The 22,995-nt window shown below is 32.7% G+C and overlaps 1 protein-coding gene across 4 annotated transcripts; it reads left to right on the top strand.

The window, feature by feature from the left end:
- The first annotated feature begins 133 nt into the window (after positions 1-133).
- Positions 134-21,003, top strand: LOC134725844 (cytochrome c oxidase assembly protein COX11, mitochondrial-like). Of its 4 annotated transcripts, none has more exons than XM_063590069.1 (6): positions 134-245; positions 3,756-4,083; positions 4,404-4,556; positions 5,482-5,607; positions 6,357-6,398; positions 20,813-21,003. In XM_063590069.1, exons 2-6 carry the CDS (start codon positions 3,784-3,786, stop codon positions 20,972-20,974), a joined length of 783 nt encoding a protein of 260 aa, XP_063446139.1. In that variant the 5' UTR covers positions 134-245; positions 3,756-3,783; the 3' UTR covers positions 20,975-21,003. The 4 variants fall into 4 exon arrangements, with proteins under 4 accessions (XP_063446139.1, XP_063446138.1, XP_063446137.1 ...); XM_063590068.1 differs by having other exon boundaries at positions 136-230; XM_063590067.1 differs by having other exon boundaries at positions 142-299.
- Positions 21,004-22,995: the final 1,992 nt, after the last annotated feature.

Here is a 22,995-nt window from a genome sequence, read left to right on the forward strand (position 1 = left end):
CTTTTATACAATTCATACAGGAATAAATGAAATTTACTCCCACATTACCGGGACGAAATTACTCACGTTCAGTGGCGAACTGAAACAGAGCGAGCCGGGAATAGGGCCGAAACAACCCACTACCTTCGGAACACACCTACATTTAACGTATCCACAAAATTATTTCGTTATGAAAGTCAGAAAAGTGAAACAACAGATATAAGAAGACTGTTTTACTCTATAATTCGAGGGTATATTGTGTAAAAGTATACAGATAAACGCATTTTTAATCTAAACATAAAAGACTTCTTATTTTACATGTAAGTGTAAGCTTTTCAATTGATTTTCTGTATAATTCTGGTAAACAACTGGTAAAAGAAATATGTTATGCAACCTTTGAGAGTTTAGAATTTTAATGAAAATGTATTCAATAAGAAGCAATTGATAAATGAACTTATAAGATTCCAATAATAGATGTACTAGTGATTTAAAAACACTTCATGAGGTCTTGTGTATGGATTGTTCTGTCAAGGATTTTAATAGTAGGAAGGATGTGCATCATTGATATCTTAGCCAATTCTGGTAAATTAATGCTAAATTGGTCCCACTCATTTGACCACTTAATAAAGCAAAAAATGTACAAAATGATTTTCCAGCAATCTGTTGACTTGTACCATTGGCTCTGGGCCATGTCCTCAGGTCAACCGTTTTATTCTAAACATTACAGCTTTTACATTAATGCTAGTGTAGCGCCGACCATTTATCAAGTTTACCAATTTCAAAGCAATGAATGAAAAACTGGTGTAAAATATATTCCGTTTATTATAACAGAAATAAATTTATTGAAATTTACAATAAATAGTATTTAAATATTCTCTACGTATTCAATTACCTATATAACTATCTGAATTAATGAAATATATTGGAATATCCTTTAACAAGCATTGTAATATTAATTTCAAACAGAAACTAGAAGATTTCTACAAAAATAAAATTATTTTTGAACTTTCTAAGATAAAAGATGGAAACTGTGGTAAACTTTTATTTTTTAGTAAAATTTATACTAAATTTAAACAACAAGAATATTTAAATTTTAATATTCCTAAATACCTTAGAAAAAAACTCACTAAATTAAGAATAAGTGCACACTCATTAGCAATAGAAACTGGGAGGTATGCAAGACCAAAAATACCATCTAATGAGAGATTTTGTAAATTTTGCACAGAAAAAATTGAAAATGAGATTCATTTCTTGATTGAATGTCCGCAATATAAAAACATTAGATCTAAATATAAAATAAATGATATTAATTCAAATAATTTGGATGAAAATTTTACCAAAATGTTAAATCCTATGTCTGAAAAGGAATTAAAATCTATTTGTATGTATATTGAAGAAGCTCTTGATTTGAGAGACCACCATACCGTTTCATCAGATAATAATCTTTTACAGTAGTTTGTGCATATACATATATATATATATAAATATCTTGTATTGTGTGTTTTAAGTAAATATACGAAAATCTATAATAATACTGAAATATAAGTCTATGGTATCAATATCAGTCTATAATGTATTTGTATACATAGAATTGGCTCATGACTTGTTACATGAATCTTTATTTCATTTATATGTTGTTTTAATATTATAATTGTCTGTATTTGGATCACGCCTCTATTGTGCTCTTTCCAATAAAATATTGAATTGAATTGAATTGAATATAAAATAACTAATCTATGAGTTTTTATCTGAAGTTCGTAAAGCAGCTGATCGTTAGCAATCCGAATTTGAAACTCACTATAGTTGACCTAGTTTACAAAGTTAATACACAAAAATAGATATTCCCTACTTCCGGTTAACGGTAACAATGTAAACATGAACGCTGTGTAGCAAAAGGCTACAATTATGAAAGATTATCGTTATAAATGAATGTGTAAAAGGTAATTCCATACAACTTTAACATATATAATTGATTTGTTTTGCAGTTCCTATGAAAATTACTCCGCATAACATCTGAGTCGTGAATGACAACCTAAAATGTGCTACCAACTCCCGGTAAAATCATTACCAAAATATTGCGGGAATTATGAAATATAAAAATGAACTGCACAAACTATGTGCATTAAACAACGTAATAACTTCTATCACGAAAGAAAATTTAGTTAAACAGCTTTGGCACAACAGCTAGCAAGACAAATCTTTGTTTGGCTTGCTTGCTTTGTTTGTATCAATGTTTGCTCAAGCATGGCATCAGCTTGTTTACATCATACTTAAATTTAATTGGGCCTTACATTTATGTTTGAGGTTAAGGACACTAAAATTTTAAACATCACATGATGACAAATATAAAGCGCAATCGTAGAAATGGAAGCCATATTTTTTTTATTTTTTTTTGAAGATATGCTTTTTAACCGGATTTTGTGACAAAAATGTCAGTTATTGATTTGGGGATGTACGGCGGTCGGGCGGGCGGCAATCAAATGTTGTCAGTGCATTAAATCATGAACCGTTCTACCAAAGCTTCCCAAATTTTTATATGTTGTTACTGATGACAAAATGGAGGTCAAGTTCAATAATGACGATTTTGATTTTGGTTCTTGAAAGATTGAAAAATGGAGTTTCCAGTCGTGTCCGTGCATTTACCAATGAACTGTTCTACAAAAGCTTCCCAAATTTTAATATGTTCATTGTTGTTACTGATAACAAAATGGAGGTCAAGATCAATAATGACGATTTTGACTTTTACCGTTCAGGAGTTATGGTTCTTGAAAGATTGAAAAATGGTGTTTCCAGTCGTGTCCATGCATTTTCTCATGAACCATTCAACCAAAGCTTTTGAAATTTTTATATGTTGTTACTGATGACAAAATAGAGGTCAAGTTCAAAAATGATGATTTTGACTTTTATCGTTCAGGAGTTATGGTTCTTGAAAGATCGTAAAATGTCGTTTCCATTCACGTTATTGCATTTACTCATGAACTATTCAATCTAAGCTTTTCAAATTTTAATAAGTTGATACTGATGACAAAATAGAGGTCAAATTTGATATTGACGATGTTCACTTTCACCATTCATCAGTAATGGTTCTTGTGATATTGCCAGGACACAAATAAATGTTAATAAATCCGGTTTGCTGTCGTTGTGACAGCCTCTTGTTCATCATTCGACTTTAAAGACTGTCGTCAAATATTTTTAATAAAACAAAATAGCTATTCGAACACACCTACTCCGATTTTGTGATTCATTACATAGGTATTTAATTTGACCCATACCGGTATATTTCATCTTTTAGTACTGTGATTGTTTTGTTATAAAGTCAACCTGTAGCTTTGCTATATAAAAATGATAGAATCTGAAGCGAGATGATGTATCAAATGTTCTTGCTTTGTACAATTTCAAGACAAAATATTCGATAATACATATTTTACAATTATGAAACAGGAAAAACGTAGCACTTTATCATGTTTATTGAGATTATATCAGCTCCCCCTTGTTTGCAGAAAAATATCCGTCTGATATCTATCTTGTTTATTGACTAAATACATTTATCATGTTTATAAATGATTTTGGTGAATTGATATTTCATCTATCAGTTGATATTCCAATCGTTATTTTAACAAATTAACACTACACAAGTTTAAGTGTCCAATTAGAAATTCATGATTTTTTGTTACTTAGTCAGTTAGTGTGTACTTTCTGGTTCAGAAATTGTAAAGTTTGATATTCATTGAAAATTAATATCATTGTTTGATAATATTTCTTTGCTTTTTTTTCAGGAAAAGTTAAAACTGAAAGCAAGACAAAATGGCAGTCCTGACATGTATGAAGATTTCAACCCGCTGTTGCTCCTCGTTATTGAAAAATTTAAATACACTGAACAGATCTTTTTCTAATCGAGCTTTCCACAATGTTTGCATTACAAAATGTAAAACAGTGTTACAAAAACAAATACATATTAAAAAAGTGATAATTTATAGACAGCTTACAACAAAACAAAGTAATCAAAGTAATCATAGAAGTACAATCATGTATGCAATGGCTGGTGGGATATTTATGATAGGTGCAGCCTATGCAATGGTACCATTATACAGAATACTTTGTCAGGTAAGTTAATTAACCTCTTAAACATTAAACCATTTGATTATCCTGATGTATTTTGTAGTTGAAAGGCGTGTCTGGAGTTCAATATGATTTGCCTGGTATCTTTGATGTCAGGATTTTTATGCTATCAAAATATTATTGACATATATATATATTCAGAGATTTACCCAATGCGAATCAGTTAATTGTTTCACCTAGTTAGATTCATTACACGATCTTGCACAATCAAATCATTAATATTGTATCACTAAGTTAAATTCATGTCTAAATCTTGCAGAAATAAAGTGAAAATAAAATAAGACATTGTTTCATTTTCATTGTAGGCCACAGGAGTTGGGGGCACAGCAATTGCTGGTAAAATAGAAAAGGTTGAAATGATGAAACCTGTAAGAGATAGACCCATCGTTATAAGGTTTTCTGCGGAGAAATATGCCTCTATGCAGTGGAACTTTAAACCACAACAAACAGAAGTCAGGGTATGTAATTTGTTAGACCTGGTATCGACCATTCACAGCTGACACCAATTTTGTGTCAAGTTAGATAAGTCATATAAAAAATTTGATTCAAAATTGGTAGTTGCAACTTGGACCTTTAAAAAATTCTTTCAAAACTTTTTTGGCTTTTGTGAAAGCAAGATGGCCTGTCAATCAAAATTCATACAGTATGGTAAATACTTGATAACACTTTAAGCATTTAGTACACAGGTCAAAAGACTTCATTTATAATCTATTTGTGGAATTTCACTCCTTACAGAATTCTTTAATATAGTAAAGGCAATCTCTTTTCTTGTGAATAGAATAGAACAGAATAGAATATTTTTATTTCCCAAATTACAGGGCCCATAAAGGGCATAAAATCAGATACAATTGATTTACATAAAAGGAGGATATTGTGGAAGCTTGATATGTTGTCTGATGAAATTAATGATAAAAGAGGGCTGAAAGATACCAAAGGGACAGTCAAACTCATAGACTGAAAAAAAATGACAAGGCCATGACTAGAAAAGAAAAAGACAAATAAAAGTACACAAGTCACAACATAGAAAACTAAAATTAAGCAACAAGAACCCCACGAAAACCTATCTGTGATCTCAGGTGCTCCAGAAAGGCAAGCAGATCCTGCTCCACTTGTAATTGTCACTGAAAGATATTGTAGCCTAAATAAGATGTAAATTTAGTACATACCAAAAGTATCTTGAAAGCCATTTCAAGGCTTGACTTCCTTCCAGGCCATGTCAACTGTAGATGATATTCCTGAAGACTAAAATCAATAAAAGCATTTGTGAAGCCTACCTGATACAAGTCCTTTTGAGTTTGTAGTTTGATGGTGCTAATATTTTTTATGCCGAAGGTGAATCAAATGTTTTGTGTTGTATATAATGATACACATATATTTCCACAGGTCGTGCCTGGTGAAACAGCCTTAGCCTTCTACAAAGCAACAAACCCAACAGACAAACCTATAATAGGTATATCTACATACAGTATAGAACCCTGGGAAGCAGGACAATACTTCAATAAAATACAAGTAAGCCAATTATATTGTAGATATCATAAAATAATTAAATTACATGTATGTTTCCTTAAAATCTGTAATTTTGATTGGCTAAAACATTCATTTGTCACTCCATGATCGTATGATATTTTTGTATATAATATAACTGATTTGACAGCATTTGCTGTCCATAACAAGGTTAAAATAGTACACTGTAAAACAGTCATGCAGCTTGATGTTTAATACTCTTAAATTTGTTGTAGAGCTTCTTTTTTATATTTTTTTATGGGGGTGGGGGTCAAAAACATTGATTGTGCACACATTCTCATGCACTTCAGTCAATGCTTTTACACCCCAATAAGGTTATAGAAAGTAGCATTCAATTCTTAATTGAACATTTTAGCATGAATTATGAGAACTTTAACGTTTTTGTCATGTTTGATGAAATTGTCCTTTTATTGCGGGATACTGTTAGGAACCCAGAAATTGAAACAGGCATGATTATATATCAATAAATATGTACTTCTAAAAAATTTAGGAAAGGTAATGTAAATGAAAAAATGAAAAAAATAAATATACTGGTTGTCTCCCCTTTGACAATTGCTTCTTGAAATTGGTGCAATTGAATCGTAAATATTTAGATTTTGGTTACACTGGTGTTGTCGTTATTTATTATGTTTGTCAGCAACAACTTCATATTTATTGTATTTGTTTTTTGTTCAAGAGAAATTCTAGGAAGGATTCATTACAAATGTTGATTATACATATATTTACATTTTTAGTGTTTCTGTTTTGAAGAACAAAGATTAAATCCAAAGGAAGAGGTATGTTCAAAATTTTTAAATGACTATAAAAAATATTTTTTTCATTATTAGTGCTCATCTTTAAAGCACTCAGGTTCTGTAACCCTGTGTCCTTGTAGTTGTAATATTGGTGCTCATCTTTAAAGGGAAACTTCGCAAAAAAATCAAAAATTGATATTATGTCCATTCTGTATAAAAATGCTCAAATTTATAAATATTAAAGTTTTATTCCGCTAGATAAGAGATCACCATCGATTTTAAATTTTGAGTATCAGTTCTTTGCCTTCCGCCATTTTGTTATCTTGTCCAAATAAAAATCACGATATGTCTATAAACCACAAAGAAACAAAACTACAGTAACCGATGTAGTCTTAATTACGTGTCGATATCTTGTCAATCGTACGGTTGTTTTATCTGACTAACCAAGGATTTGTATAGTTAGATCTAACTATACAAATCCTTGGACTAACTAACTTGATACAGAAAATGTTCTTATTTTTTTAATAACCATATAGTCTGTTATTTTTAAACTGTTTATATTGGAATTAGTTAAAAAGTCAAAGTTCAAATCATAAATAAGTGTTCCGTGAAAATTGTTTTCGAAAATCTAATTCGTTCATAATTCTTTAAAGTAATATACTTTATTCAAATAAATTAGGATCTTCGCTCCACTGATCACCCGCATGGCTTAAGGTATTACTTCCAAAGGTATTGTGAGGGGTGTAAGGTGACACGTCCAGGTATTCAAGCGATTTCCTGTCGGACTTGCAAGTTCATGCATCGTTTCACTTCTGTAGGTATTGATCAGTGTACCCGGCCGATAACTTATAACTTTCCATTTTCAACTATCAGTTGCATGTATAATATACATCTCTGTCTTGCGTGTCCGAACGTGATATAATATACTAGTCATTACTTAACTCATACGCTTGTTTATAAATAAAATTTCTGGTGTAAAGAATATTATTTATAAAAAAAAAAATGATACAAAAAAAAAAAAATTGAAGATATACAAATATACGTATTTTTTCCAAGGGTTAATTTGGGAAAATCAGAGACGTCTCTGGGAAAATGTAATATTTACTTGTTGTCAATAGTAAAGGACATAGTTGGATCATTCCAAAAATGTTGATTAAAAAAATGTGCGCACTTGTCGACGATTCGTTTATACGCCCGGATAGAAAGTTACGGAACTACAGCGCAATTTAAAATATATACATGTATACATTGAACATAAGAAAGAAACATACATTTTGTGCAAATTGGGGTAAAAGTTTTGTAAATAGACTATTCCACGTATACCAACAGTATGTAATCATCCAATTCGATAGACTATTGTATACCAAAAGAAGAAGAAGAGGACCCTTTGGTTCATCGAAGTTATGAACATAGTAAAATCACAGATTTATATATCAATTAGATTGTTCTCGAATAAAGAAAGAAATTCGTCATCACCACAATTGTTCCGACATATGCAACTGGACGTACACTAATAATCCCCGAGGGATGTGAATATTTTCTAGGAAAGCTATTGAGTATTAAAGTTTCAAATCATTTTCGGGATTTATTTTCTTTCTTGATACTAGTATTCAATGACAGCAAATTTAAAGAATAAACTGCTTGTCAGATATTTGTCCGCTTTAGGGGTATTCTTGCCAGTTGAACAGACTTATAATTACATTCAAAAATAGGGAAAGATGACATTAAATTCGTTGTCTTTTGTTTTTAAACATCTTTGGTCAAATAGTTATTAAGTATTATACATTGTGAGACGAAGACTATTTTAATAAGGTCGTCCCCGATTATGATTGGTTGACGTTTTTCACACTTGATAAAGAATATCTATTCGTAATTTTTCGACTCCATTCCAAGAAGACCTTAAATTTGCTGTCAATTTTTTAAAACTTCTCAAGTAGAAAAATATTTTTTCTTTATTCGTTCATATCATATTCCGCTTCGGTAGAGTTATCTTCAGTGAGTTCCAGTTATTAATTTATACGTGGCTTTTAAAAAGTCTAAATCTAAGTGTTCTCATTCATTTATTTGCCTAATAAAGACAAATAAAAATACTTTGGTAAAGCTATTTATAATTTCTAAGTTCTCCTTTTTATTAGACATCAATCAAGGACAAAAGGTGTAAATCATTTCAACCGGACATATGATTTAAGTTTCCCGTCTTTAACCGAAAATTGTGTATTTCTTAGTAAATTAACTTATTTGAATTCAAATAAATAATAGCACCAAACATAATTAAATAATTCCACGGCGATCAATTTTTATTTGTCACCAACTTGAATATATATTTTAAATATGTGTATTAAATACTCCCTTGTCTTATAATTCACTGATCCGAATAGACAGTCACACCTGGCAAGGTGTGCCCTAGAGGCGTGGTTAAATACCGAAGTGCAAATAACAATTTACCTTTCAACAAGCCATCTACGAGTATTGCCACAGAACCGTGAATACACACATCGTATCAACCAAGTCATAGCAGAGATAGTAAAAGGTCAATAAGAGTACACCAACATATTGTTTTTCACAGATTATTGTACTTTACTTTGTTCACCTTATCAGTCCGAAAATATATTAATTAAAAATAAATTTATAACTTTTTGTGTTGTCTACAAAAATAATTCGAATATATACCTTTAACATAGAAAATTTATCTCATGAATATGTACAATTGAACGTCTGTGCGTTTTATCTTCTTATTATCGGATGGTTATTTAGATAAAGCACAAGTCATCGGCGCGCTTACGATTACGTTAAAATATGATTAAAAACCAAGACTTTTAATGATTGTATTTTAAATCCCGGCATGCAAAAACCAGGAGAAAACGTCACGACCTACAGGAAGTAGTTAATATTTTTTCATTAAATATTGAATTTCTCCTTTATTACTGCACATATAGCGATAAAACTTTGTGAATATATATATTATGTCATAATGAACATATTTAAACCATAAGTAAAAAATCGTGAATTTTCCCTTTAAAGCACCCCCTGTGTCCTTGTAGTTGTAATATTGGTGCTCATCTTTAAAGCACGCAGGTGCTGTCATCCCTGTGTCCTTGAAGTTGTAATAACCTGGTGTAAGTAACTCTCATCTTTAAAGCACGCAGGTGCTGTCATCCCTGTGTCCTTGAAGTTGTAATAACCTGGTGTAAGTAACTCTCATCTTTAAAGCACTCAGGTGCTGTCACCCCTGTGTGTCCTTGTAGTTGTAATAACCTTGTGTAAGTAACTGTTTTTGTTGGAACATAGAAATACTGTCGTTTAGGTTTTGTTAGCCGTTTAACATTTTCTGCTCTGCCAGATTTTTATGAAAATTATGTCATAGGTTTATATCAGCAATGTCTTGGACAAGTCAAAAATCAGTGCAGATCAATTATTTTAAAAGAGTTATGTCTCTTAGAAATATTGATTATATGGAAATTGTATCATGTCCCTTCTCATGTGTACAATTCTTGACAGATTTTTGTAAAACTTGTAATATAGGTCTTGAATGATTTCCAAAATCAGTGCAAAAGAGTTATGTTTCCTGGAAACATTAAGTTTTCAGATTAGATCCATGAAAAGGCAAGTCTTGTGATATTTAACCCTTCTATTAATTTACATGTTGTAAAATTAGAAGGCAATATTTGTAATATTATTATAAGTGTAGAGATTATTTTATTGAGTCAATGATACACTTATCCATGGTATTTTGGATACATTGGGTAGTACTTTTGACAATGAGATTTGATGGTCCAGTAGGCAGCATTATTATGAGGAGATGTTGGTAGTAAGAAATCAGTAGAATCAGTATTCAAAATTAACCAGTAGACCTTAGGTTTAACTATATAAATTGGTTAGATTAGATGGTAACATTTCTAACAAACAGTCTGTTTACTGGATAATATAACAGCAACAGACTTAAGTTTCTAGGAGATATTTGTTTTAATGTTAAATATCTAGAAGAAGGGTTTAAATTGATTGAGAAGGCAATACAACTGTACTTAAAACCATGAGACATCAGTGATCAGAAGCCATGTTAGTTCTGTTAACATGTTTATTTAGATTAATTGGCAACACCAGTGATCAGTAGCCAAATTAGTTCTGTTAACATTAAGTTGGTTAGATTAGTTGGCAACACTATATAGCTAGTGATTAGAAACCAAGTTAGTTCTGTTAACATTTAATTAGTTAGATTAATTTGCAACACTAATGATGAGAGGCCAAGGTTGTTCTGTTAACATTGAATTGGTTAGATCAGTTGGCAACACTAGTTGTAGTAACCAGAAGCCAATTTTACTCAGTTAATATGGATTGTTTTAATTAGTTGGCAACACCAGTGGTCAAAAGCCAAGGTTGGACTGTTAACATTAAATTGGTAAGATCAGTTGGCAACACTAGTTGTAGTAACCAGAAGCCAGTTTTACTCAGTAAATATGGATTGTTTTTATTAGTTGGCAACACTAATGATGAGAAGCCAAGGTTGGTCTGTTAACATTGAATTGGTTAGATCAGGTGGCAACACTAGTTGTAGTAACCAGAAGCCAATTTTACTCAGTTAATATGGATTGTTTTAATAAGTTGGCAACACTAGTGATCAAAAGCCAAGGTTGTTCTGTTAACATTGAATTGGTTAGATCAGTTGGCAACACTAGTTGAAGTAACCAGAAGCCAATGTTGTTCTGTTATCATGGATTGTTTTGATTAGTTAGAAACACTAGTGATCAAAAGCTAAGGTTGTTATGTTAGCATGGAATTGCTTTGATTAGTTGAAAGCACCAGTGATCAGAGGCCAAGATAGTTTTGTTCACATGGAACTGGTTTGAATTGTTAGCAACACTAGTGACCAAAAGCCAAGATAGTTTAGTAACTGTTAAGATAAGTTGGCAAACTAGTGATATGAAGTCAAAATAGTACTGTTAACATGTTAATTTCGGCAACACTAGAGATTAGAAGCCAATGTAGTTCTGTTAACATGGACATTGGTAGGAACAGTTAGCAACTACAGAAATTTGGAGAAGACGTTGTTCCTTTGACATTGAATTTGTTGGAAAAGTTGGCAACTCTAGTGATCAGAAGCCAAGATAATTCTGATACATTGATTTGTTTGGATTATTTAACATCACTAGTGATTTGAGGCCAAGATAGTTCTGTTAACCAGTAATTGGTTGGATAAGCTTTTAACACTATAAATGATCAGAAGCTAAGATTGTTCTGTTAATATGGAAACTTGTTGGATTAGTTGAAGAACTAGTTATCAGAAGCATAACTATCGATATGAGGCCAAACTAGTACTGTAAACATGGAATAGTTGTCAAAACTAGTGACCAGAAGACAAGATAGTCCTGTTAACATGGAATTTGTTGGGATTAGTCTGTAACTCTAGTGATGAGGAGACAAGATAGTTCTATTAACATCAAAGTGGTTGACAACATTAGTAATTAGAAGACAAGCTAGTTCATTTGATTTGGAGAATGACAGAAATCAGAAGGATATTAAGACTATGAGACTATAAAAATGAAAATAGGTGATAGAAATGGTTTTGAGAAGTTATTCATAAGTTACTGGGAAACAACCAACAATTATGTAGAAATATGGTTTTATTGTTGTAATTTGTTCTTGTGTGTGTTTAGTTTGAGTATTTTTATCTATAAGAGTTATTGTTTGGTTGCATTGACAACATAAGCTAAGTAGGCAATATCAGTATATAAGCCTTACTCTCAAATTAAATATTCTCTAACCGAGAAGGCAACATTCTTTGTCAATAGATACTAAATAGTCTATGAAATTGTTCAGAGAGGTTGACAAAAGTCTTGCCTTTTCACGAATTAGACTCTTTACCTGGATTTTATAAACATGAGCAACATGATGAGTGCCACATGTGGAGCAGGAACTGCTTACCGTTCTGGAGCACCTGAGATCATCCTCAGTTTTTAGTGGGGTTCGAGTTGCTTAGTCTTTAGTTTTCTATGGTGTGTACTTTTATTTGATTATTTGTCTTTTTCTGTTTTAGCCATGGCATTGTCAGTTTATGTTTTTGATCTTTGAGTTTGGATGCCCTCTGGTTATCTTTCAGCCCTCTTTTTTAACAAGAAGGCTTTTTGTCAATACTGCCCCGTAAGTGGATATTTTTTGTGCAATTGCAACATTTTTCACAAGGAAACATCAAGTATTTGCTACTAACACACAGATTGTTTAAATTGTGTATAAAAAAAAATTTGGTAACCAGGAGGTATAAGGTTGATGCTGGTAGCTATGAGATGGCTTAGATGAGGTGAATATATCTCTAGGTCGTTGCACTTTGTGAGCCAATTTTTATAACTTAATCTCTTTCTCTCGGAATAGTACCTTTGGCTATAAAAGAAAGGGGTAGATGCTTCTAAAAAAGAGATTGTTCGGACAGGTTTTCAATGTTCACTCATATCAGGTGATAATATGTTGATGCTTATAGCTTGGAGATTGTTTAGATAACTTGGCAACAATGATTACCAAGACACATTAGGTCCATGCTGCTGGGTACAAAATGATTGTTCAGAGGAGCTTGCAACACTGATAACCAAGACATATTATGTCGATGCAGCCGATTACTAGATGATTGTTCAGAGGAGCTTGCAACAATGATAGGCAAGACACATAAAATTGATGATGTTGACTACAAGATGGTTGTTCAGAGGAGCTGGCAATAATAATAACCAAGAAACATTATACTTTGATCCTGCAGATTACAAGATGATTGTTCAGATGAGCTTGCAATGCTGATAACCAAGACACATTGGGTCTATGCTGCCGACTAAAAGATGATTGTTGAGAGAAGCTTTCAACACTGATAACCAAGACACATGGGGTCTATGCTGCCGACTAAAAGATGATTGTTCAGAAGAGCTTTCAACACTGATAACCAAGACACATGGGGTCTATGCTGCCGGCTAAAAGATTATTGTTCGAGGAGCTCGCAACACTGATAAATAAGACACATGAGGTCGATGCTGCTGGTTAAAAGATGATTGTTCGAGGAGCTTACAAAACTGATAACCAAGACACATGAGGTCGATGCTGCCGAATACAAGATGGTAGTTCGGAGGAGCTGACAACGCTGATACCAAGACACATGGGGTCTATGATGCCGACTAAAAGATGATTGTTCAGAGGAGCCTTCAACACTGATAACCAAGACACATTGGGTCTATGCTGCCGGTTAAAAGATGATTGTTCAGAGGAGCTTTTAACACTGATAACCAAGACACATGGGGTCTATTGCTGCCGGCTAAAAGATGATTGTTCGAAGAGCTTGCAACACTGATAACTAAGACACATAAGGTCGATGCAGCCGTTTACAAATGATTGTTCAGAGGAGCTTGCAACACTGATAACCAAGACACATTGAGTGTATGCTGCCGGCTAAAAGATGACTGTTCAGAGGAGCTTTCAACACTGATAACCAAGACACATGGGGTTTATTGCTGCCGGCTAAAAGATGATTGTTCGAGGATCTTGCAACACTGATAACTAAGACACATAAGGTCGATGCAGCCGGTTACAAATGATTGTTCGAGGAGCTTGCAAAACTGATAACCAAGACACATGAGGTCGATGCTGCCGAATACAAGATGGTTGTTCGGAGGAGCTGACAACGCTGATAACTAAGACACATGAGGTCGATGCTTCCGGCTACAAGATGATTGTTCAGATTATCTTGCAACAATTATAACCAAGACACATTAGGTTGATGCTGCTGAATACAAAAACATTATTCAGAAGAGCTTGCCACACTTATAGCCAAGACACAATAGGTCGATGCTGCCGGCTAAAAGATGATTCTTCAGAGGTGCTGAAAACACTGACAACCAAGACACATGAGGTCCATACTGCCGACTACAAGATGGTCGTTCAGAGGAGCTGGCAACACTGATAACCTAGACACACTATGTCGATGCTTTCGGCTACAAAAATAATGTTCAGATGAGCTGGCAATAATGATTACCAAGACACATTAGGTCGATGCTGGTGATTACAAGATGATTGTTCAGATGAGCTTGCAACACTGATAACCAAGACACAGTAGGCCGATGCTGCTGACTGCTAGAAGATTGTTGGGACGAGCTTGTAACACTAGTACCAAGAGACACAAGGTCAAAGCTGCTAGCAATTATATTGTTTCCGATTTGTGCGCAACATGTAACAAGAAAACACAATGTAGATTATGCTTGATAAGATCGCAAAACTTGTAATATGAAACATTAACTGATATCTTAAAGATTGGCCTGTTGTCAAGGCAATCATGAAATGATCCATGATTATAGATCGTTATATTTCATGCTGACTCTGTGTGTTACTGTAAACGGAAGCAATACAATCGTCCCACTGCTTACAGCTAAATCGCCCCACATATGAAAAAGAATACAATCCTGTCTAACAAGTTCTTCTACCGTCGTCACTAGCCTTTCAGCATAAACGTTGTAAATTTGAACCCTGCTTTTGAATCGACTAGAATTGCTGACCGTAGGTTGGTTATACTCAGGCTTTCTCCATCAATAATATTAAGACAGATTTCCAGTATTTGATTAGTCTTGATTTAATCTATCTTTAACTTCTTTGGAAAAGTCTATAATCCTAGACGATGCTAAGTCCTGTGACAAGTCAACAATCGCGCTTGGGCCTCTTTATGTGCTACAAGTTTTAACTATTAGAAAATGTATTTTTTCTGTTATTAAAACAAATCTTTGAACTAGTGCATAGAACGGTTGATCAGAATAAAAACCAGGTGCATGAGTAGGTATTGCCGTTAAGTAATTTAAAATAGTTTCATTTGTTGACAACACTGTTGATAATATACATATGTATTCCTATGCATATATAATAATAGACGATGCACGTCATTTATGTTCATCTTATAGTCCAGATAGAGTTGGCTCCCTTAGATTGAAACTACTAACGCCCCGAGAATTTTTGAGTGACAGTCGTGTTGTGATTTAAACGAATGATCATTGGTTGCATTTAGAAACATTACTACTTATTGATTAACTTATATACATATATATCATAGTCGAGAAATTTTAACAACCTGAAATTGAACTTATAATGATGCTGTTGCTGACCTCATTGATTGACCTCATCTGACCGTCTAGTCAGCATCGCTGCATTATCTATCATTTAACTGATTGAAGTATCATTATCGTTTAACGTTAATTAGCCGATTGAACTTGATCTATCATGAAACATGACAATCTAAATCAATCAATGACAAGTATGTGTTTCTGTTTAAAGTTTGCTCTTTATTTTAATTTCTATCAAGTTTCTGTTACTATGGTAATAAAGCAAGAAAGTCTGACACAGATTCAAATGCTGATAAGTGACTAGAGTGAATCATTTCAGCTAGGTAAAGAATTTCCAAACTTTTGTTATAAATAGATGTTCAGCTGAAACAACAAATTTTTGTTTTAGTATCCTCAAAAAGTGAAATGAAACTTATCCTTTCGCTCGCGCGAAGAAGGTTTGAATGATTAACATAATGATATTCAAAACAAATAAGAGAATTAAGGATATTGTGTTAAATGATGGTAAATTCCATAACAAATTCTTTCACGAAACAGCATTTGAAAATATTTAATATTTTATCAAAGGTTGAGACAGTTAAGATTGGTGTGCGGAGAGAAAATTAGTAAATTTAATGAATTAAACGTGATAATCAGTAATCCCATTAAACATGTCGACATAAATTAGCCTTCACTAATGATAAACAGGGTTGTATAACTATTTTATTCATTGGTATCAGTAGACCGTAGATATGGTGAACATATTCCATGTTTTCGGAAGATAAAAATTACACCAGAAAATGAAAAAAAAAATAAAACCTGAAAATCTATAATTTTCTTACACTAACATTTGTGTCAGAACAAAAAACACAAATGGACCAATGATAGTTATCAAAGGTACCAGGCTTAAAATTTGATACACCAGACATAAGACTCATCAGTGACGCTAAGTTCAAATAATTTGAAAGCCAAAACAAGTTCAAAGTTCAAGAGCATTGATATTCGAAGAGTGTCTTTGTTCTGAATTTTGAAAATGAAGAGGTATAATGTCTTTTGTAGGTACAAAGTTTAAAATATAACTATTGTTGTTTTGTTTTTTTTTCATTTTTTGGGAGCAAGCTTTAGCAAGCCCTTTTAAAGTGATCTTTGTCACTATTATGTAAAAAAAAAAAAAAAATCAATATTGGACAATCATAGCATATGATATGCTCTATAAAAGCTGCAACGATTGCAGAAAATAGACTTGTTTGTCGTTAATGTGGAACTTATTAACTTTTCTTTTTCTTATGTATAAAAAGCATGGTTCAGTTATCATTGATTATAAATGCATGTAATTTAAAATACTTGTAGACATTTCTAACCCGATTAATGCAATAATGTTATGAAAGTAATGTTTCGTGACTTTTTTTATTGAATAAGTTGATTATTAAACTTGTTAAATGCAATATTCTAGCGTCAATTTAAAAAGCAAGTTTGCTGACTTATGCAAGCAATTAACTAAAAAAAAAATACATGTCATATTGTGTTACACACAAGTTTAGTAACATTTATTATAAATATTTTGTCGACGAGGAATGTAATGTGATGTTTAAGTGTTAAGAATTATATCAAGATGTCGGAAGTTAGTTTAAGTGTCTGATAAGATATAGCATGTGTAACCTCTTAGCTGTCAGTTTGCCAATTTTGGAGACAGTAAATTTTGTTGAAAAATAAATAGTTTGAGTCACGCAGTTTCTGCTTTAACAAGATACTTGCAGGATCAAACTGAAAAATCAGTGAATAGAAATTAACATAACGATCTGCACTTCCTAAGCTATGGGTCTTTTCTTTTAATAAATTGCAAAGCTCGTCGATCGGGAAAAAACACCATTTACGGACTAATCAACGCCGACCCAAGATCCATCAACTAAGGGTCCTAACCTTTCCTCCTCTTTCACCAAGGATATGTTCACCTCACTCTTATACATCACTCGGCGTCTCTGTGTCAACTTTTGATTGTTAACCTAGTGACTGAGTGAGCAACACGATCCCAATAAAAGAATATAGACCCATTGGGTCACTAGTTAATTCATGTCCACTGGTCGCATTCTTCGTTGTTCTGTATTCTAAACTCTATCAAAGGTCCTAAACTTTATGAACCTTCTCTGAAACTACTTGCATGTCTAACCATACCATACTTAGCATTTTGGGGGAGTTAACTTAAAAGGTTGCGTTCGATGACATGGTCAACATATCAACATGATTGCTATTACAGAACACAGTAACACGAAGGGGGAAATCATCATTCGGACATAATTTTCATCTTTGTGATTGAAATTTATATTCAAAATATATCTTGTACATGTACCAGTTGATGAATCCCTAGACCAGAGGCTATTCATAATCTAAAATTTCTATTTTGTGACTCGCCAATTTTGTTGTGTTTTATCAAGGAACTGTATATTTAAATTTAAATATACAATTCCTTGGTTTTATGTTCATTACATATAGTCTCACCCATGCAGATCTTTGATTTTATAAGCAGATTTTTAGCAGAAGTCTAGGAAGCACAGAGTAATGACTGTCGAACTTTTAATTTGTATAACTATATTGTCCAGTATCATATTTTCCATTTGATTAAAAATAATTGATGTATCAGAGATGTATGTGAAATATTCACGATTGTTAGTAAATATCTATATGATTGTCTGGCACATCATTAAGGATCCAGAGATTAAATAGCTATCTACATCGATGTAGATAATCCCTATCTGCATCAAATATTGATCAATAACTGAACAGGTGAGGGCAGACACAGGTGATGACTTATTACAGAAACATCTATATACCTACATACTAAGATTATATCACTAACTTATCTTTTATTCCGATCAATAGTCTTGTATGACATGATGTTATTAAGAGAAAATGGAACTCCATATAATCATGTTTTCCACACCCTTTTTGAAATTGAAAAAAGTTAATCATAGGAACACTTATATTTCCTTTTATGAAACATCACGATTCTGTTTTACTTGATATTGGGTTTTTTTTTGCCAGTCAAGAGTTAAAAAAATACATATGTAAGTTGACGTATTATCAGTTCTTTTTGTGGAGCACACGGGTACTATTAATATCATAAACAGCAAAATCAATTTTGTTCAGTTGCTGGAACTTGAAATCAATTTTGAATTAGATGGCATGTCCAGTGGGTATAATACCTTCCAGTCTGACTAGATGCGCTTTTCTATTTACACATTTCCCGTTTCATACAATCAATCGCACTTGTAAAAAGGGCATCATATCAACTGCATCAAAACTAGCTGCGGAACCAGATCTCTTTGGTCATTGTGTTATTTTTTTTACTATTTGCGGAAGAGCTACGGTTCCGTAGCTAGTTTTGATGCAGGTTGACTGTATAAAACGGGAAATGTGTAAGCTTTCCAAAATATAATCTAACAAATAATTGGGTTACACAATATTTTCCAGTCTACACCGGATGGGTAAACAGGCACTAAGCCAGATATATATATATATACGTAGTTGTTTTAGAGAGGACATGATGTTGTTACTTTGATCTGAATTTAACACTTAAACAAGGAAGAAACTTTTGTTGCTCTTAAGACAGATTTCAGTCAAGTAGTTTATAGGGAAGAAAGCTGCATACATATTTAATATCATATCATTTAAGATCATAAAATGTGATCTACTTTTAAAAATACTTTTTATAAACTTGTAATTTGTACATGATTTAGGCCGATAGTTTTTTCGTTTGAGTTGTTTAACATTTGTCATTTTGGGGGCTTTTATAGCGGACGATGCGTGATAGGCTTTGCTCAGTGTTGAAGGTCGTATGATACCCTATATTTGTGAATTTCTGTGTAATTTTGATCTCTTCTGAAGAGATTTCATTGGCAAGCATGCCACATCTTCTTATTTTTATATTATAGCCATATATAGGTCTATCCGATCGTAGTTGAGTTTATTTTCCTAATGACACATTTAGTTTAAAACACAACATACCTGAACTTTGAAACTTCAGTCATATGATCTTAAATACAATGAAATGATACTTAAATGTCTATAAATATATGAATGTGTGAATATGATAGTTGTTAAAAAACATACTTCAGTCTTCCGTGAAAAAAGTTTTTGTACACAAATCAGTAAGAGTGTTTTATACATATTTGTGCATGAATGTGTCTATGTATTTTGTTAATTCTTAGACCATTTTTGAGAACACCTTGTGATATTTCAAGTCTAGACTATTATTTATGCTTGAATTCATAATAATTGTATAAATATAAGACAGCAAAACAATAGATATTTATCTTTTATCCTTCTCCATACTGTGCTTCTTTAGTAATTTCTACTATTAGTAAACAGTTAATGCAAGGTATCACAGGATCAAAGAACATATATATCTATTTTCATTTATGTCGGCAGTTTATATTTTCATACACCAAATGCAGTAATACACTATGGTCCCAAGGAGTCGTGATCAAAATACTGGTTAATCTAGTCAAAACCAAAAAAACGGTACTCCTATATGTTAAATGAATTGAGTAGATAGATGAAATAAATAGGCTTCTTTTATTCCATGCATTAGATTATGAGGCTATATTAAACATATTTAACTGCACTATATATATAGTATATCAGACAATCACCTAAAATGAAACATATTCATACAGATTCTACACCTATTGCATGCTCTACACATGGAGGGGACTGAATCATAGCACTTGGTTAAAGCGAATATGTGACTGTAAACGAACTATAATTTGCTCACTGTTCAAGACAATTCTGATTCGAAGTAGATTAAGCTTTTGACTCGAAGTAGATTAGGCTTCTGACTCGAAGTAGATTAGGCTTTTGACTCGAAGTAGATTAGGCTTCTGACTCGAAGTAGATTAGGCTTTTGACTCGAAGTAGATCAGGCTTTTGACTCGAAGTAGATTATGCTTCTGTCTTGAAGTAGATAAGGCTTCCGACTCGAAGTAGATTAGGCTTCCGACTCGAGGTAGATAAGGCTTCTGACTCGAAGTAGATTAGGCTTCTGACTTGAAGTAGATTAGGCTTCTGACTTGAAGTAGATTAGGCTTTTGACTCGAAGTAGATTAGGCTTCTGCCTCGAAGTAGATTAGGCTTCTGACTTGAAGTAGATAAGGCTTCTGACTTGAAGTAGATTAGGCTTTTGACTCGAAGTAGATAAGGCTTCTGACTCGAAGTAGATAAGGCTTCTGACTCGAAGTAGATTAGGCTCTGACTTGAAGTAGATTAGGCTTCTGACTCGAAGTAGATTAGGCTTTTGACTCGAAGTAGATTAGGCCTCTGACTCGAAGTAGATTAGGCCAGGGACTCAGATTAATAATTTAGTATTCCAACCTATAATTTTAAAAACTTAACTTATTTTGTTTCTTTCAGGTTGATATGCCAGTGTTTTTCTTCATTGATCCCGAGTTTATGGAGGACCCTTTCATGGACAAAGTAGAAGAGATAATGTTATCATACACATTTTTTGAGGCAAAAGACTCTGATAAATTACCATACCCAGGGTTTCCAACACCAAAAGTTGAGGCTATGTAATAAAATGTAAATAAATTATTTATAGTATGTATCCGTTATTTATTACATGTAGATTTTGAATCCATATGGGATCCGATATGTATTAATTAGTTATTACCGTTGTTCACAATGCGGGTCCCAAATGTACCTAATTACCTACCGTCTCAGTTAGTGCATAGTTCAGAAGTTTAATGTATTTTATTGGGCTCGTCTGTTAGTGATAAAATAATTTTAGTGCATCTTGGATGTGACCTTATGGTGTGTTATGTCTAAACAATACACATTTTACATCTGTCAACCACAGTCAACTCAGCAACGCTGACAAATATACAAGAGAGCAATAAGCATTATAGTGATTCAAAATTGTAACATACAACTGGTATAAAATTCTGAACAGAATACGATTTGATTTATTCATTTCCGTTTTGATAGTGTGATATAATTCGGATGTATACGCAATGTTTGGTAAAGAATGAATTTCTTTTTAGCATTCTTTAACGTTTTATCATTTAAACTCAATAAAACCAGAAAACGTTAGTAACCAAGTTGAAACTTCTATAAAAAATATAAGTGATTTCTGGTTCACAGATTTTCTGTTGCAAGTACGTTAATTTAGATGTACAAGTCGGCTTATATGTGCACACATGGTCTGTGAGTCAATTTATTAATATATACTTCTAAAAGTGTTTTTATCATGTTGAGTGTCGTTTCATCTAATGTGCCTCATGTTGGTGCTGCATAATCCCCAACTATGATTTGCGGTTATAAAATTATCCCGTGGATTGGAATTGTGGGATAAGTTTGTCAGAAATTCGTGTACATGTTTGAAGAGATCGGAAAGTCTTCGCATCTTGATGATTCTTCAAAGTTGCGGCATTAAAAAAACAATAAAACGGATTTATGATAATTTAATTATCAATAATCTTCGTTCATTCTTTTATAGTCAAAAGTAAACAAAGAATTGTCTTTTTATCTTCTATTTATCCCGTTGAATTATTGAAGAGGAAAATCAGATTCACACAGACTTCGATTTTATTGATTCTAATGCTCTAATCAAATAGAGAGAAGTCAGTCATTGTCAGACGTACCAAAATGGCACCAGACATAATAATCCGATAGAAAGAAACGCATCATATTTCTGTATGATGGTTATATTTTTGTATATTATATATATTGTATCGATCTCATGATAAAACTTCTAAAGCGTAAAGTTTTCAGCTGTATTTGTGAATCATTTTAGATCTTTTGTTAAAGCTATATCTTGTATTGATTAATTATCTCTCATAAAAACGCGCACCTGCTAAACTATAGAATCCACCGATAACTATTGCTAAGATAACGTTTAAGTATTACATCACCAAACATCAATGCATTCTGCATGGTAAAATAATTGGAGTCAATCCCCGGAAGGAAAGGTTCTTCAGACAGACAGAAGATCTGCTATTTTTATTTCAAATTAAAATATTTCCGGTTTAAAGGTTTGAAACAAATAAAGTGGTACAACATATATTTCAAGAATTTTGTTGCTCTTTTTAAATAATTTAAACAGAATATTGTTTGAAATCACACTGTTCCAGTGTTACCAGTAGTCAGCACTTCGGTGTTGACATGAATATCAATTACATGGTCATTTTTATAAATTTTCTGTTTACAAAACTTTGAATTTTTCGAAATACTAAGGATTTTCTTACCCCAGGAGTAGATTACCTTAGCCGTATTTGGCACAACTTTTTGGAATTTTGGATCCTCAATGCTCTTCAACTTTGTATTTATTTAGCTTTTTAACTATTTTGATATGAGCGTCACTGATGAGTCTTATGTAGACGAAACGCGCGTCTGGCGTATAAAATTATAATCCTGGTACTTTTGATAACTATTTACTTTCGATGATTGTGTATTTAGACATGTAAGAAAGTAGGTTTGTCACTGTAAAAGAAGTCTAGTCATAAATTAACCTGCTATCAAAGGTATATCTAATGACATGCGGATTTTCCTTGCAAGAGCTGACCTGAAACTGTTCACCTGTAATGCCTGCGACGTGA

Source organism: Mytilus trossulus, chromosome 7 (assembly GCF_036588685.1).
Source record: "Mytilus trossulus isolate FHL-02 chromosome 7, PNRI_Mtr1.1.1.hap1, whole genome shotgun sequence".
Classification (NCBI taxonomy): Eukaryota; Metazoa; Mollusca; class Bivalvia; order Mytilida; family Mytilidae; genus Mytilus; species Mytilus trossulus.